Consider the following 14232-nt stretch of genomic DNA (forward strand, 5'->3'; position numbering starts at 1 on the left):
GTTGATAAAAGTAATCTTTGTAAAAAAGGTTTAGTACATACCTACTTGTTAATTAGTTACATAGATGTCCTTCATTTGGTGAAACGTCTATATCCAGCAACTATATGTTTTTCTCCTTGTTGTCCAACTGCTTTGTGACTAATAGTCTTACTTCTCTGTTTTTTACTGCACTGTCCTGCACTATTTGATGTCCTGTTTGGGGTTCAACTGTCATGCCATGTAACAATTAAATATCCTTGCTAAGTTTCAGCTGCAATGTCCTGTAAGTATTAGGTGTGCTGCCTATAGATTAGCTGAAAAGTCCTTTAACCACTAGATGTCCTGTTTATAGTTCAACTGAAATGTCCTCCTATAACCACAAGGTTTCCTACACTGTCTCCAATGAACACGATAAGCACTGTAGAGATTAATTTCTTGGGTCCGGATATAGCCCGCATGTCGTAGTTTGGGTATCACTGTTATTGGCGATAAAGTACGCACCTGTTTTAAGTGATATGACCTGTATTTCTGTTAAATAAAAAAAAATTCCTGCTTTGTTTCAGGTGACTTGTGTCAGTCAGCTACCTTTGATCACGTGATACTAAATGACAATGACGACACGACGTGTCTGAAGGTACCTTGGCATGAAATAAAGTTCCGTCTGTCGGAGAAGTATCCCTTGACTTGGATCAGGATGGTCTTTGGGAGCAATGGTAACTTCTTCACAGGTTGCACCTATGGCGTGAATCAGTGTTAAATCTAATACAGCCCTCTAAAGCTTTTGTCACCAAATTTTAAACGATTCTATTTACCTTTGCATTAGACAATTCATTAAATATGGACGCCATGACTAGTACATGTAATATTTAAAGTTCATTTTCTTAGAAAAATGGTCTTCTTCTTCAAAACTATTCCTTCAAAAGAGAACATGATCCCAAGTGTCAATCTTATAAGCTACTGGGGTTGCTTAAAAAGAGAGCATGATTACGCCCTACCAGTATCTAAGTGTCAATCTTATAAGCTACTGGGGTTGCTTAAAAAGAGAACATGATTACGCCCTACCAGTATTTAAGTGTCAATCTTATAAGCTACTGGGGTTGCTTAAAAAGAGAGCATGATTACGCCCTATATCAAAGTAGCAATCTAATTGTGCATGATAAGTAGATACTCTACTAAGTCGTTTAAATTTCCTGGCTGATTGAGACAACCCATTCCATGCTTTAATAGTATAAATTTGTTCCTCTCGTTGTTTTGATTAGGGTATAAAACCTAAGTAGTACCCCTTTCAGATCCCCTTGTGATTTATAGGTCATCTGTTTCTATTGCCCACAGTTAACAAGGGTTTCATGTAGCCAGCACAACGATAAACCACCTTTACTTTTCCCTAACTAATGCCATAACACCTGGGTGGACTCAAGGACGCCCAAGGTCCTGAAATTAAAAATTTCAGTCTTCAACACGATTCAAACCCGGGACCCCTGATTCGTTTGAGAATTCAGCCATCGGTCCTCTGTAAGAACAATCTGGTATAAACTTTGTCACATGTAAATTATGAGTGAGTCTGGTGTGAATGTACACTTTGGTTTCTTATAATGTTTTTTTGTTTGGTGTAATGCACAAATTGTAAGACAAATTTCCTTACGGATAATAAAGATTATTATTATTATTATTATTATTATTATTAATAATGTCTGTGCCCCAATTTTACTTAAGGAAAGCTACATTTATTTATTTTTATTTTTTATTCACTTCTATTGTACATTACACAATCAGTTACCTTTGACCTGTTATAAAAAAATATTGTATTGACTAATCAGTAATTTTGTTTTTTAGATATAAATAGATTACAATGGTTACAATGATATCAGGCTTGCTACCCAAGTCTAGCTGGTCAGAAATCTTATAGGAGTAATGTCTGCTGTTGGATCCGATACGCTGGCATGATGTTGAATTATATTTATTGTCGGTTAATGATATATATATATAAATATATATAAGCTCGGCCAGTTTAGGGGAAGAAGAAGGGAGAAAGATGATTTAAAGAATATTGGATCGGTCCGTGACACACGAGTTGGTAATGAATATGACCATCTGGCAGAGATTGGGAGTCTCTGTCATAGCTTGCTTTTTTCTCACGTATTACATTCAAATAGCTCTTAATTTTTTGGACCTTTGGGACTCCACACAAGATCTGTTGGCGTCATAATTTATTCATGTATCTTTCACCTTTTATAAAATCTCTTTCAATGACAGACTCATCGATTCTTTTATGTTGTCTTAGCTGTGCTTACTCAGTCTGCCTCTTCTTCTTTTTATCCTGGTACTTTTCCGTGAAAGAAAGATTTTGTGAACCCTGAGGTCCTTGTGATATGGCCGTAGAGTTTTACTTTTCGTCTTTGACAACAGTTATCTGATCATCGTGGGGTTCGATCCCTGAACTAACTCCGTCTCTCATCTTTTCATTTGTTATCCCCCTTTTTTTGTGTCTTTCTTAAATCTATATTAATTGAATTCTTTTCAGATCGAGCGAATCGCTTTTCCTTGAAGTATGCTGAAGCTAAAACTCGGAAAGAGATTACTTGCAATGAAGTGAAGATCTTTAAGTTCAGCTCCAAGATTTACGATGTCTTCTGTCTCGATGTAAACGTAGCGGCGCTGAGTGTTTCCATCAAATGGGAAGGTGGACAGTATCTGTGCTCTGTTCACATGAGTGGCGGTAAGTTTGATTGAAGAAATGTCAGATTTGTTGTAGATCGGCGATACCTAAACTCTGACCCACTGCTTAAACTCCGACCCACTGCCTAAACTCCGACCCACTGGTTTAACTACGAGCCACTGGTTTAACTCCGACCCACTGGTTAAACTCCGACCCACTGGTTAAACTCCGACCCAATGGTTAAACTCCGACCCACTGCTTAAACTCCGACCCACTGCTTAAACTCCGACCCACTGCTTAAACTCCGACACACTGCTTAGACTCCGACCCACTGCTTAAACTCCGACCCACTGCTTAAACTCCGACCCACTGGTTTAACTGCGAACCACTAGTTAAACTACGACCCATTGCTTAAATTCCGATCCACTGGTTAAACTACGACCAAATGGTTAAACTACGACCCACTGATTAAACTACGACCCAATGCTTAAACTCCGACCCACTGCTTAAACTCCGACACACTGCTTAAACTCCGACACACTGCTTAAACTCCGACACACTGCTTAAACTCCGACACACTGCTTAAACTCCGACACACTGCTTAAACTACGACACAATGCTTAAACTCCGACCCACTTCTTAAACTCCGACCCACTGCTTAAACTCCGACCCACTGCTTAAACTACGAGCCACTGGTTTAACTCCGACCCACTGGTTAAACTCCGACCCACTGGTTAAACTACGACCCAATGGTTAAACTCCGACCCACTGCTTAAACTCCGACCCACTGTTTAAACTCCGACCCACTGCTTAAACTCCGACCCACAGCTTAAACTCCGACCCACTGCTTAAACTCCGACCCACTGCTTAAACTCCGACACACTGCTTAGACTCCGACCCACTGCTTAAACTCCGACCCACTGCTTAAACTCCGACCCACTGGTTTAACTCCGACCCAATGCTTCAACTGCAACCCACTGCATAAAGACGCCAATCCTCGATACACAGATGATGTTTGGGCATCTGTAATCATCAGAGTCTGTTGCACTTTCACCCTTCTTTCTACTATTGGCGTGTAAGCCACCTGCAATCCAGGACTCTTTCAGTATGCTTGCTCTCCATTTAGATCTAACCAGTCCTTATTTTTTTCCCCTCTGTTTGTGTCGATTTTGAATAGCTTACTGTCAGTTTTGCAAACATCAGTATTAGAGATTTGTATGACCTGTTCATTGCTGGGGTAAAGCTTTAGCTATAAACAGTTTTTTCCTTATTCTTAATCTTTTTGCAAGATTTCCCCAAATGTGGCCAACGGGCTAAAGCTTTAGCTATAAACAGTTTTTTCCTTATTCTTAATCTTTTTGCAAGATTTCCCCAAATGTGGCCAACGGGCTAGTAATTCTTTACCCACTGATAAACGCCAACTGTCCAATTTCTAGGCAAAAATCGCAAGAACCGGGTTCAGGTTCCATTTGTTTTCAGGATCTATTATCCATTTATTTCCAGGATTTATTATCCATTTATTTCCAGGATCTATGATCCATTTATTTCCAGGATCTATGATTCATTTGTTTCCATGAATGAGCGACCTGAATAGAGGAACAGTTAAACGGATGTTCAAGTTGAATTGTGTTTGATGAGCGCGTTAAAGACAGCATTGAAAAATTGTCTATTATCTCAGATACCTACAAGTCCACAAATGAGACCAGACATCTCAGCATGCTATATAATCGTTAAGCATGGAAGGAAAATTCAATAACATACAATCATATTAATTAATATTATAAATGAATTAAAGCAACCCTTAAACACCTTGTTATCTATGGGGCAGTTGATGTAAATCTTATCTGTGTTTATGGCTGACGGCTAACGAGGGTGTCATGTGGTCAGAACAATGACCTTTAATTTTATCAAATAGTGTTGTGTACCCGATTCATTCTTAAAAATCCTGAAATTTAAAATGCCTGTTTTCAACGAGATTCAAACCCAAGAGTATCTTGGTTCTTGTTAGCACTTAGCCACTACACCAATAAAGCGTTGTACTATTTATACTAATAATAAGATTTCATATAGGACGAAACATCGCCTTACACGCAACGTCCAAGCATCTACGATCTGTGCCACCCAAGTTAGGAGACGAATCCCCAGCACCAGACGTTGTAGATGGAAGCTTGAATCAAACATTCGAAGGAGTCTTGGAGCAAAACATTTCCATGGCTATTGATATTATCCTAAGCCCCTTGAGATTCGTCTACAGCGTCAAGATTTTTATTGGTAAGCTTTTAGACGAACCTCATTTACGTTTATATAATTGATTTAATGTTGTAGAAATGTAGATGATCGTAGGAATATTAGTTGTAGAATTAGTTGTAGAATTAGTTGTAGAATTAGTTATAGAATTAGTTGTAGAATTAGTTGTGGAATTAGTTGTAGAATTAGTAGCTCAACTGTTTAAACACCAAGAAATAAAGGAAAGATCACTCTTTTATTTCTACAAGTTGGACTAGAGTTACCCCACGAAACTTTAGTGGCCAAAAAAAAAAGAGGGGGGGGGGGGGAGAACAAGTAGTATTCACACTTCACTAAATAGCAGGGCCGGACATAACCATTGAGAAGTCACGTAGCCTTAGCGGCGAAAAAAAAGAGGTGGGGGGGGGGAGTGAGAATTAAGAGTTTGTATTAGGAAATAAATTCGTCTATGCATTTTATTCATTCTTTACTACGTACAGAATTACTTTACGAGCCTTGCGTGTTGCGAAGTCTTATCTTCTTATCTTATATAATACAGACGTTACTTCAAAAAAGAAGATGATTACGTCCTACGCGTCATGCATTTAGTCATGCATATTAACCAATGACTTAAATTCTGCCAAGTCACTGGTTTTCCTGGCTAGCTCAGGCAACCCATTCCATGCTCTAATAGCACTAGGGAAGAAGGAGTATTTGTACAAATTTGTCCTAGCATATGGGACGAGGAATGTGCCTTTATCTTTGTGTCTTTCAGAGTATTTTATTAAATTTTGTTTTTGTATTTGAAGATTATGGTTCAGTGTTTTATGTATTATTGCTACTTTACTTTTGAGCCTTCTGTCCTGAAGGCTTTCTAAATTTAGTGATTTTACCAAAGGTGTTACTCTAGTCAAATGTGAATATTCGTTTGTTATGAATCGCACTGCTCTATTTTGTGTCTGTTCTAGTTTCTTCCCAAACAGAGGATGCATATTCTATTATTGGCCTAACCAAGGTTAAATAACATTTTAGTTTTATGTTCTTATTTGATTTATAGAAATTTCTTTTAATAAATCCTAATGCTTTGTTTGATTTTTTTGTAGTTTCATCAATATGTGGATTCCATGACAGTTTTTCATTTATTATAACACCTAGCATTGTCATACAGTATACATAAAAATTCTATTTCCTACATAGATCACGCTCAATAGCATGAATTTACCAAATATTTTAATCTATCTACGAGCATTATTGACCTCAAGTAAGTCTTCATTAGTTTGAGGCGCGAGAAGCTCCTCTCACCAGATTCCACAATTACTGGTATTGATATTAACGTTTTTTTATAGCGCGTAGGATTAGTGTTTTCCATATTGAATGACACCCCTAAATGACAATTTTTGTCTATATAATTTAGGAGATTTGTATGAGTTTTCAAAAAGATTTTAATAATTTCCAATGATTTCCATGACTTTTTCGTATATTTTGAAATTTCAGGAGAATTCCAGGAGCTCCTGGTAAATCAGGAGGCCGCGAGAAATCTGTTATGAATTATAAAATGGTTTAATTTAATAATTTACACCTAGAATTAGCGCGGGTCCTATGAAAGTGCGGGTCCCATTGCGGTCGCATAGGTTGCAGTGACCTAACGCTGGCCTTGCAAAATAGCGGCGTATGCTACGCCGTGGGTCGACTAGTGTTTTATGTTTTACTAAATATCAACAATTTCTATTCATTAACGCGGTAATTTAATTTATTTTAAATATCTTTTTAAAAAAGCACTATATTCTTTATTGCAATTAAATTTTGAAACACTTGACTTTTTTCGTTGCCCTAGAGCCTTCAAACCTTCAAATCTAGCCCTGCTTGGAGGAGGCAGATATTGAGTTTTGTTAGAGAACTTTGTTTCTGCCCTAGGGGCCAGTATAATTAAGGATGTAGTTATTTACTGAATGTATCTATATATTTGTCGGCCTCATTCAGTCGTAGAACGACTATGGGGGTTCATCTCGCACACTTCCTTATGTGGCTGTGGAGCCCTATTTTGGAGAGACACTCCCGTTCACAAATATCGCGGGTTAAGGTGGCGTTTGCTTCGGTGGTAGAGGAGCTGAACATTTTTCGAAGCGTGGTCGAGAGGCTAAGTGCTCTTGAACTTGGCTACCTAGAAGGGAGCTCGAGGTTCGACACCTTGACCTAACGTATATAAACTTAACTATTATAATAATTAATTGATTTTAATTACATACACCCCTTAAGGCGCATGACTATGGGGGCTTTCAGCAGCTGCGCATGACAGCGGTACGGTTTTTAAGTTGTTTTTTTTTTATTTTATAAATGGTCAACGTTTCCCTGATTTTGTTTTCTTTTCCGATTTTATTTAGAAGAGTAACTTTGTTTAAAAAAGTAAATCTCACTTGTCTCACATCTAGGAACCCCAACGATTGGGAGTCAGGTCGAAGTGCAACTGATGGACGAGTCTGAAGATATCATTTTCGACCAGAGGAAAGTTCTGGACGAGCATGTGGCTCATATGTTGAACCCGGCACTGTCCAGTCCTCTAGCCAAAATTCGCATCTTGTTGATTACAGGATCTGTTGCTGTAAACGAAGTGGAGGTCTTTGGGGGTAAATACAACAGAGCCGTGGTGACCAACCTTTCCGGCCTTCGGGACGAGTACATTTCCGACACACATTCTCACGGGCAGCAGCGAAACTAAAACATCGCTGAGTCCAAAAAAAGTTTGGCCACAGAGGCGACGTTATAATCTGTGAACAGAAAGGGTCGGAAGAGGTTTGGACATCACTTTGATCGTAATTTGTAGAAGTGTCTTTAAACAATGAATAAATGCAGGAAAATTTTGATTATTTTGTAACGATTTGAGAGGCATGGAGGCTGAGTAAGGTTCCGTGTTTGAATCCTGGTGAAGATTTGAATTTTGTTTTTCATTTTGGTTTCTTTGGGTGCCTATGAATCAACCCAGTTCTAATGGGTACCTGATATTATTTGGGGAAAAGTAAAGGAGGTTTGTCCTTGTGCTGGCCACATGACACTCTCGTTAACCGTAGGCCACCGAAGCAGATAACCTTTACATCATTGATCTCTGAAAGGGAAATTACGTTTAAGATGTAATATAGATAGCTAGTATGATGAACAACTAAGCATTAACAAATCATGCGTACTGCAACAACGAGAGAGCACAATTCTAAACATATTTTCATTGGAATATAAAACAAAAACGGCAACTTACGATAGCAATTAAAACTAAATTTTGTTAACATGTTATTGTAGTGTCATTGAAAATGAATTTAAATCTGCGAGACAGAAAAAGTGAAAAAGAGAGAAGAAAAAAAAAAAAAGAATGAGACAGTTATGTAGAGACCAAAAAAAAAAGGTATAAGAGTACATTAACTGTAAGAAAGTACCAAACCTGGGAGAAAATCGTTCAGAGTTAAGAAAGACTTAAGAATTACATTGGGGGGGGGGGTACTGAAATATCTTCTTAAAAAAAAACGATAAGAATAAAGCTTGCGACAGACACCTCTCGCAAAGACAATAGTCTAAGCCCTGGTTGAGCATTCTCACAATGCTATACAGTGTTGGGCACGTTAAACTTACTTTAACTGTTGCTAGCTAAATCACAAAAGAATTGACAGACAATGGTGGCATTATCGAAAGCATTTCATCTTAGTATCAGACATTGTTTTTTTTTATTCTACTTGTTAGTTGCCTATTTGATCTTAAGCAGGAAGATATGAAACATAAATACTTACTTCGTATTAGAAGTTTTCGTGCAATAAACCGGGGGAAAAAAATGATAATCTAGTTGTGCAGTGCTAACAAGTACACACAAAATGATCATACTCCTTTAAAATAAACATAGCTTATCAACGCTTCTTATTCTGTATACCAGATACACTATTAAGCTAGCTAATTATAGTTTTTCTGACATAGATAGAAATAGATAGAAGATAAATCACACGGTCTAATAAAATAAATTAATATACAAATATGGATATAAAAACCGCGATTAGAGAAACGCACTGAAATCTCCCCTTTAATTTACTATTTCCAGTAAGGTGTATAGAAAGGGAGATAACTTCTGAATTGTTTCTGTCATTTCCTAGAGTGCGCTCCCCCTTTCTATGACCTGGGATGTTCTTCCTTCTGTGGCCTGTCATGCCAAGACGAGCTGTGTTCTCCAGAAGGCATGTGCTTCAAGTGTCACCCCAAAAAATCTGGAAGGTTCTGCAGAGACAGTAAGTCCTTTCGTTCAAGTTCACAATCTTTACGATATCGGAGATTTTAAATAAAATTATAAAACAAAAATAATATCTTATCAAATCTTATATAATACAGACGTTACTTCAAAAAAGAAGATGATTACGTCCTACGCGTCATGCATTTGGTCATGCATATTAACCAATGACTTAAATACAAGCATACAAAAATACGTATATTATTTAGTTAAATATGTTGTAAATCTAGAGAAATCTAGCGCGCTATCCCTCTTTCCGGTTCGGCAAGAAACGTTTTTGCAAACTGTATTCGTTTATAGCTACTTAACGTTCTTAATACACTATGATCCTATCACTTGCCTGGACCAGTTGGCAAAGGGAGGGGGAGAGAAGAGGGTATCTGGGTGAATGTTACCGTGATCGCCTTTTAAATTCATAAAAAAAAGTATGACCTAAATTCGAACTCGGGACTCAATCCTCCTTAATGGGACTAATTCAACTTATACCACTACATCTGTCAAGTACGATCTTTTTCCTTGTTTGATACCAAACCAAATAATTTAATTACCAATAGTTAATTAGCTAAATTTTTATTTTTTTTATATTGATTCTTGTGTTGTCAGGTAGAAGAAATAAGTGTGCAAAAATCTCAACTTGAACCGAGATTGGGTGTGGAGAAATAACGTGTACATACTTTTTACCAGACAGACAGTGAGTCGATATTAGCTTCGTAATAATATGCATGCTGAGCTAACATTCCAGGCCAATTTTGAGAAGTGTGGACAATCTTGATAAATCTGTCATAAATATTCATTGGATCATCTCATAGGCTGTAGTATGTGTTGACTAAAAAGTTTGTACACTTTTTTTTGTCCCACACCTGTTCTCGGATCAAGTTGAAACTTTACACAATTTCTCATTTACGTACACAATACACAGACCAATTTAAAAACAAAGTAGTCAATTAATTACTGGTCATAAATTATTTTGTTTGATACCAACAAGGGAAATAATCCTTTAGTATTCACAGAAATGGCTAAATATGTAGGATTTTGTTTACGCTATTTCTCCCACATCCATTCTCGGATCAAGTTGAAACTTTAAACAATCCTTTATTTTACCTAACAAATCATAAATCAATTTTTTTTTTTAAATTAGTCAATTAATTATCGGTAATTAATTCTTTTGTTTGATATGAAATAAGGGAAATAACTTTTACATTTCAATTCAATGTGGTTGTAAGTGCTCAGTTCTTTCCCTTAGATAAGCTTTGTTATTGTTTTTTTAAAGGGTTTATAAAAATATTTTGCTTGTTTTCTCTTTCAGTTGTGTTCTCTGGAGCTCTGATCGATGACTATCTATATCCGAATGATACAGATTTTGAAGAAGCTGTTGGGGAGAGATTAACGAATGCTCAACCTCTGCTAATTGTGGCATCTCTGTTACCTATCCTGGGTTTAATCCCATGTATCGTAGCACTGGTCAGGGGGAAAGCATTGAAAGCGAAGAAAACGGAATCTGATGGTATAGTAGAGAGATTTTATCGTCTTAAGAGTTAATTACCATAGAGACAAGAAGCAATGCCTGCAATAGTATGACCAAAAAAACTATTATTATTATTAATATTATTATAACCTTTTATAATGACTACAATGATTGGAGACGAAGAGGGATGTAGGCTGCGATTAAATAATTAATAATTTCAGCACATTTTCGCTAATAAGCAAATTTAAATACAACATAATACGGCTTGTCTTCGAGTCCGAAGATTAGTGAGGAATACAGTATTTTCCGTGGCTGCGCAGTCCCAGCTGTGACCTAAATATTTTGCCTTATCCAGGGCAAGCATAACCATTGTCCGCAGGCGGTCAATTTAGATTTTCTTTTCGCTGTCTGCGTTTGTCCTCGGCAGCAGATTTTCTTTTGGTCTCAAATGTGTATCCCGAGGCCTTCGTGAGTGACCTCCAGCTGTCTCGTTCTAAAGCCACATGCAACCAGGTGCTCTCTTCTATGTCAGCCAAGGAAAGTTTACGCCTAAGCTGGTCTTTGAAGCGTTTCTGTGGGGCGCCTCTGTTACGTCAACCACGTTTTAGCTCACCAAAAAAGACTGCCTTTGGCAAACGTTCGTCTCCCATACGGGATACGTGCCCTACCCAGCGTAACTGTCGGACCATAAGAAGTCCCTCTATACTGTCCATACCGGCGTTCGCAAGGACATCGCTGTTTGTAGTGCGGTCTTACCACCGTATGTCCATGATGGAGCGCAAGCATCTTTGGTGGAAGCGCTCAAGAAGTCTTAGATGTTTCCTGTATAGTGTCCAACATACTGGGATGTTAAATCTCTAATGGGTATCTGTCATTGGTTGATAAAGTAAAGACAGGTTGTCGTTGTGCTGGCCACATGATATCCTCGTCAAGAGTGAACCACAAAAAAAAAGTTTATCTAGCTTACAAATCGCAATGTCTGAAAGGTGTAATTGATATATATATATTTGAATATGTACCTCGTAAAAGAGGACATGTTCTCATCAAGCCATTTGCCAGGTAACACTTGATTTGGTTATAAAATGGATATATATAAAATACATTTTGCTTTCGAATGAAGAGAAGGTAATGACTTTTCGACTGATTACTCAAGCAATATGTCCAGGATTATTAATTTGTATCACGTCGTTTAGATCTACAAGTGTTTATGTGTGTTGAAGACAGTATCTTCTCTATTGAATATATTTATCTATATGGGGAAACACTATAAATAAAGAGATTGTCAATGTATCTGGTGTATAGAGTAAGAAATAGTTTATAAGTGTGGTGATATGTGATAGATGTGACGAGGGGCTCGTTAGCCTTGGCTGGCTACCCACTTAGGAGAAGGAAAACTATGAATTTAAACGTCTGTTGCCTTGCAGCTATACCCAATCATGTGAAAGGCTTCGGGAGTCAACCCTGAGGAAATATCAGGAGCTGGCGACCCTAAGGCGGTTTGCAGCACCTAGTGCTACACTCTGGCAGAGCCTGCGACGCCGCTGACCACAAACTGTATCGGCACTGTCGATCCTTTGGATCGCGTGGAGAGAGGGGAACTGATGTGTGGGCGACATCGTTCCGACCACAGCTAATGCCCATGCAATCATCTCAGTTTCTATGAAATGATCCATAATACACTTTAACACAGTTATGGGATAATTTCTGAATTCTCAAAACAATATCGTGCTACCGGAGTTATTTTAAAGTATTAACCCAAAAGCTGAAATCTTCTTTATCACAGAACACTCTTCTTTCTACACACACTTCTAGTGTTTAGAAATGACTGTTGATAATTGTACAGTATTTCACCTCGCTGAAGGCGCTGTGGCTGAGCGGTAAAGCGCATGGCTTCTGAACCGGGGGTATCGGGTTCGAATCGGGATATTTGGGTGTCTCTGAGTCCACCAAGCTCAAATGGGTACCTGACATTAGTCGGGACAAGTAAAGGCGGTTGGTCGTTATGCTGGCCACATAACACCCTCATTAACAATGGGCTACAAAAACATATGACCTTTACATCATCTGCCCTATTGGTCGCAAGGTCTGAAAGGAGAACTTTACTTTTACTCTACCTTGTTGCTTGGTACACAAGTGAAAGTTACTTAAAATATAGCAAAGAGAATTTTTCTCTATTCTATTACATAATTAAATGTTTGCATTATATAAATCCAACCAGTGCTATGACATGTTTTGTTATGGGTTTTATACCAAGTTCCGTATGACTAGAAAGTATTTAAAGAATCTGTTGTTCTTTTTTAATTAGATTTTTTAAAAAATCGTTTTTTAGAAACAAATATGTTTTTAATGGAGGAATTGTCTTTTCTTGAATGCTATTAATTCCACGTGTTTAATTGTTAATGGATGTGCTGTCTATTACATCTTATATATTTTGTTGTTGTTGCTAGATGCCATCTGTCTGGATGATGCCAATCAGACGCAACATTGGCCTTCTCCAACTCGTGCGCAGTGAAGAAGTGTTTCAGCCGTTTATTAGGAGTAGAGCTCTGTGGGATCAAGAGACGATCTACTTTAAAATAATCTTCATTAAAAAAAAACGTTCCGTTCTATGTGCTTTTCAAAATTTTCTATTAAGAAATAAATTAGTAAAAAAAAAAGTGTTTCTACTTGAGTATCATCCAGATGTATTAAGTTTGTTAACATGTTGATGTAGCAATGAGAAAATACGTTTTAAAAAATAAATTGTTTAAAAAAGACAACACCTCCAATATTTAACTTAATAAAATAATTATAAAAAAAATAATTTAAAAAAAACTAGTTCGGGTATCAAACCCGTGACAACGTCAGCTGCTAGAACTTACGCATTTTCTGATTCGGCCAGCGATAAAGTCATCATTTTGCGGATATTTATTGGTATGTTTATTATATATGGACATCTAGATCTAACACTAGACCTCAAGTTCTGACTTACAACTCGTAAGATCTAATCTATATTAGATTTACGTTAAAATATAAGCAACGCTTGTAAACCTCAATAAAATTAAAGCAACTTACTCAGTTTTGGCATAATTACCTTAATTTGGCTGACTAGGCCATGTTGGCTCTAGACCTAGATTTAGTCTCTAGCAAAAATTTACATTTATTTATTTTTTATTTAAAAAAAAAAAAACTTTCGAACTAGATTTTTCTCCATGTGGCCAACGAGCTAGTAATTCTTTTCTAAGCGATATTGTTAAATTCCTAGGAAAATCGTTAGAGCCCTTTTTGAGACCAGCTTCTGTCCACCCATCCAGTCTCCAGGTTCATTCATGAAGGAGTGACTTTAATAGAGAGATTGTAGTCAATATTCTAAAGTTAGCTCCAACAGCTGCTTATACGTGTGAGTCAGCCGTTCCAAAATGAGTCCTTTATTTCGAAAATATTTCATGGAGTGTACAAGTAGCATTCTACTTAATCTCTACCCCGTAAAATGACGTAATCTGTTTCGTTCCTTATCATAACGATTTGGTTCCAGATTATTACCTAATAATCCTCACTACAAACAGCGATGTCCTTGCGAAAGCCTAGAGAAACTTCTTATAATCCGACAGTTACACTGGGCAGGGCACATATCCGTATGGGTGACGAACGTATGCCAAAGGCAGTCTTTTT

At 37.5% G+C, this 14232-nt stretch overlaps 1 protein-coding gene across 1 annotated transcript in view; it reads left to right on the forward strand.

Annotated features, from left to right (window-relative positions):
- LOC106056039 (uncharacterized) overlaps positions 1 to 13221 on the forward strand; it is a 49236-nt gene extending 36015 nt beyond the window's left edge. The window contains exons 17-23 of the mRNA XM_056017683.1: positions 543 to 692; positions 2501 to 2695; positions 4706 to 4906; positions 7291 to 7485; positions 8986 to 9117; positions 10423 to 10620; positions 13029 to 13221. Of these exons, the coding sequence (XP_055873658.1) occupies positions 543 to 692; positions 2501 to 2695; positions 4706 to 4906; positions 7291 to 7485; positions 8986 to 9117; positions 10423 to 10620; positions 13029 to 13093 (1136 nt within the window). The 3' untranslated portion in view covers positions 13094 to 13221. The remainder of the gene's footprint in view (positions 1 to 542; positions 693 to 2500; positions 2696 to 4705; positions 4907 to 7290; positions 7486 to 8985; positions 9118 to 10422; positions 10621 to 13028) is intronic.
- Positions 13222 to 14232: the final 1011 nt, after the last annotated feature.

Source organism: Biomphalaria glabrata, chromosome 18, assembly GCF_947242115.1.
Source record: "Biomphalaria glabrata chromosome 18, xgBioGlab47.1, whole genome shotgun sequence".
Taxonomy (NCBI): Eukaryota; Metazoa; Mollusca; class Gastropoda; family Planorbidae; genus Biomphalaria; species Biomphalaria glabrata.